Source organism: Eimeria mitis, genomic scaffold, assembly GCF_000499745.2.
Source record: "Eimeria mitis Houghton genomic scaffold, Emh_scaff192, whole genome shotgun sequence".
Classification (NCBI taxonomy): Eukaryota; Apicomplexa; class Conoidasida; order Eucoccidiorida; family Eimeriidae; genus Eimeria; species Eimeria mitis.
In genome coordinates, this window is record NW_013570241.1 from 3,246 (window position 1) to 3,526 (window position 281).

Here is a 281-nt window from a genome sequence, read left to right on the forward strand (position 1 = left end):
CGAGAAACAACAGACTGCAGCAGCAGCAGCAGCAGCAGCAGCAGCAGTAGCAGTAGCAGCGGCAGGGTAGAAGCAGCAGCAGCAGCAGCAGCAGCAACCTGCACCAGTAAGAGTGCAGCAGCAGCAGCAGCTGCAGCAGCAGAGCATGCAGAAGCTCTAATGAGATTCCGGTCTTCGTTTGCTGCAGCACCAGAAGACTTGCTGCTACAACCTGCTGCTGCTGCTGCTGCTGAGTCCAGCAGCAGCAGCAGCAGCAGCAGCAACAGCAGCAGCAGCAGCAG

General features: G+C 58.7%; 1 protein-coding gene across 1 annotated transcript in view; it reads right to left on the reverse strand.

Moving 5' to 3' along the window:
- EMH_0002650 (uncharacterized protein) overlaps window positions 1-281 on the reverse strand; it is a gene marked incomplete at both ends in the record, with an annotated part of 3,983 nt that overhangs the window by 2,530 nt on the left and 1,172 nt on the right. Inside the window, one exon of the mRNA XM_013496105.1 lies at window positions 1-14. Coding sequence (XP_013351559.1) covers window positions 1-14 — 14 coding nt within the window. The remainder of the gene's footprint in view (window positions 15-281) is intronic.